The sequence below is a fragment of the Phytophthora parasitica genome (assembly GCF_000247585.1).
Source record: "Phytophthora parasitica INRA-310 unplaced genomic scaffold supercont2.279, whole genome shotgun sequence".
Taxonomy (NCBI): Eukaryota; Oomycota; class Peronosporomycetes; order Peronosporales; family Peronosporaceae; genus Phytophthora; species Phytophthora nicotianae.
The window spans coordinates 112-1,872 of NW_008649265.1; the positions used below are offsets into that span (position 1 = coordinate 112).

The 1,761-nt window shown below is 51.2% G+C and overlaps 1 protein-coding gene across 1 annotated transcript; it reads right to left on the minus strand.

Moving 5' to 3' along the window:
* Positions 1-420: 420 nt before the first annotated feature.
* PPTG_24846 (hypothetical protein) lies at positions 421-756 on the minus strand (the record flags this gene model as incomplete). The annotated part of the gene is made up of 1 exon (XM_008918722.1): positions 421-756. The coding sequence occupies one exon, from the start codon at positions 754-756 to the stop codon at positions 421-423; it is 336 nt and encodes a 111-aa protein (XP_008916970.1).
* Positions 757-1,761: the final 1,005 nt, after the last annotated feature.

A 1,761-nucleotide genomic window follows, 5' to 3' on the forward strand; every position in this document is an offset into this window, starting at 1 on the left:
ACTCTGATCGGCTCCGATCTAGCGGCCTGGACTTGATCCGAAGCCGTGGGGTTGCCTGATCGGCTGTGTTCCTCTTCTTTCCAGGTGACTTGCCGCTTTCAATAGCGGGATCTTCGAGGGTGAGGGTCGATCCGATCTCCAGTCAAGCACCAAAGTCTGGTCGATCGGGTACACTTGAATGCGATACAATAAACACGAGAAAACTAGTGTAAGCAGATTTGGCCACTATATTATCCAGATCTTACACTACAACGCTAGTCTCCACAGCCTATGTCTTGATTGGGTTTGAGGGGCCAAAATATCCTTCCCTTCCTGGCGAGCGACGAAGAATTGTGCACTTCTAAGCAAAACGGACTCTGATTGATGTTACCATGTGTCTACCTACTTCCCATCCCAACCTACATCTTACGCATACCTATGTTACGACCCATCTTCATGTTGGTTCCTCCGATCTTCCAGTCGATCACCAATCAACTTCTTGATCGGTGGTCGAGACCTTGATCGCTGATCTTCTTCTTGGCGGTCGACACCTTGATCGCCGATCAGTCTCCTGGTCGTCGATCGTCGGCGTGGGACACTAGGGCCGACCGGCTCCCTTGGTCGTCCGATCGCCTTCGGACCCCTCGTCGCCTGTACTTTCGCCCCGTTCACCGATTGAGTCCGATCCATCTCGATCGCCGATCGGTGACACTCCCTCGTCGATCTGCTGGTTGCTGTCGGTTGATCTTCCGGTCCCGTAGGTCGATCGCTATCCATCAACGGTCAGTGAACCTCTTTCTGGGTTCATTCCGCTTTAGTCAGTCGTCAGTCTCCAGCCATCAGTAGCCTTCTGCGCCTTGTTGATCTTGAGGCTTTCACTTCCGATCGTGATCTCCGCCGCCCATCTCCCCTTCCAATCGCGTCGATCGAAATCGCGTAGGACTGTTCCCGCGACGTCGAGCCGTCTGTGTCTCTCCGTCGATCTGGCAGCTGTTCCCGGTGCGTGTCCCACGGCTGTCATCCAAAGTCCTACCACGATTGGGTATCACGATCCACGATCGTCTGCATTTCGTTCGATCGGGGCGGGTCTTCAACTTGGACTCCAGAATTTCTGCCTGCGCTTCACCACAATACCAGCCTTCTTCTCGCTCCGCAGATGATGACCTAATTTGAGCGGAGCCGAAATGCTAGCTTCTATTCTCACTCCGATTGTTTAACACAAACGGACCGTGGCTGGCAGCCCCCTGCATGTCGCTCTCCCTCTTCGTGCGCTGTATCGACTCCTGTCCGCGCTGCACCGTCGTACCATCGCTCCGTTGATTCGTCGCCCGCGCTCCACGCTCCACGCGTCCTTTTGGCGCGATTTCGGAAATGGACGGCTTTGATTTGTCGTACTTAATGTGTATGCGTACTTAATCGAACCGGCCTTCGTACTTAACAGATCATATCGCTAAATACGTAGCTAAGAGAGGTGCTGAAATTTTTAGATTTATTTTACATTTATTTACGAGCGTAATTTTTTCTAACGCAACCATATACTCCTAAAGAGACCATACATTATGGTTGCGGTAACGATTCCGAAGTATTGCAAGCCAATTGATGTAAAGAGGGTATCATTCTAGGATCGTATATGTGACGGGGTCACACAGAACCTTGCGCTGAGGAAGTTGGTTTCCTAGAGTATACAAACTCTAAGTGAACGACCGTTCACGTGTCCCTGGTCTGAGGGGACGAAGTACTCACTTGAGGGTACGATTAAGACTGATTTTTATTTATAGGTAA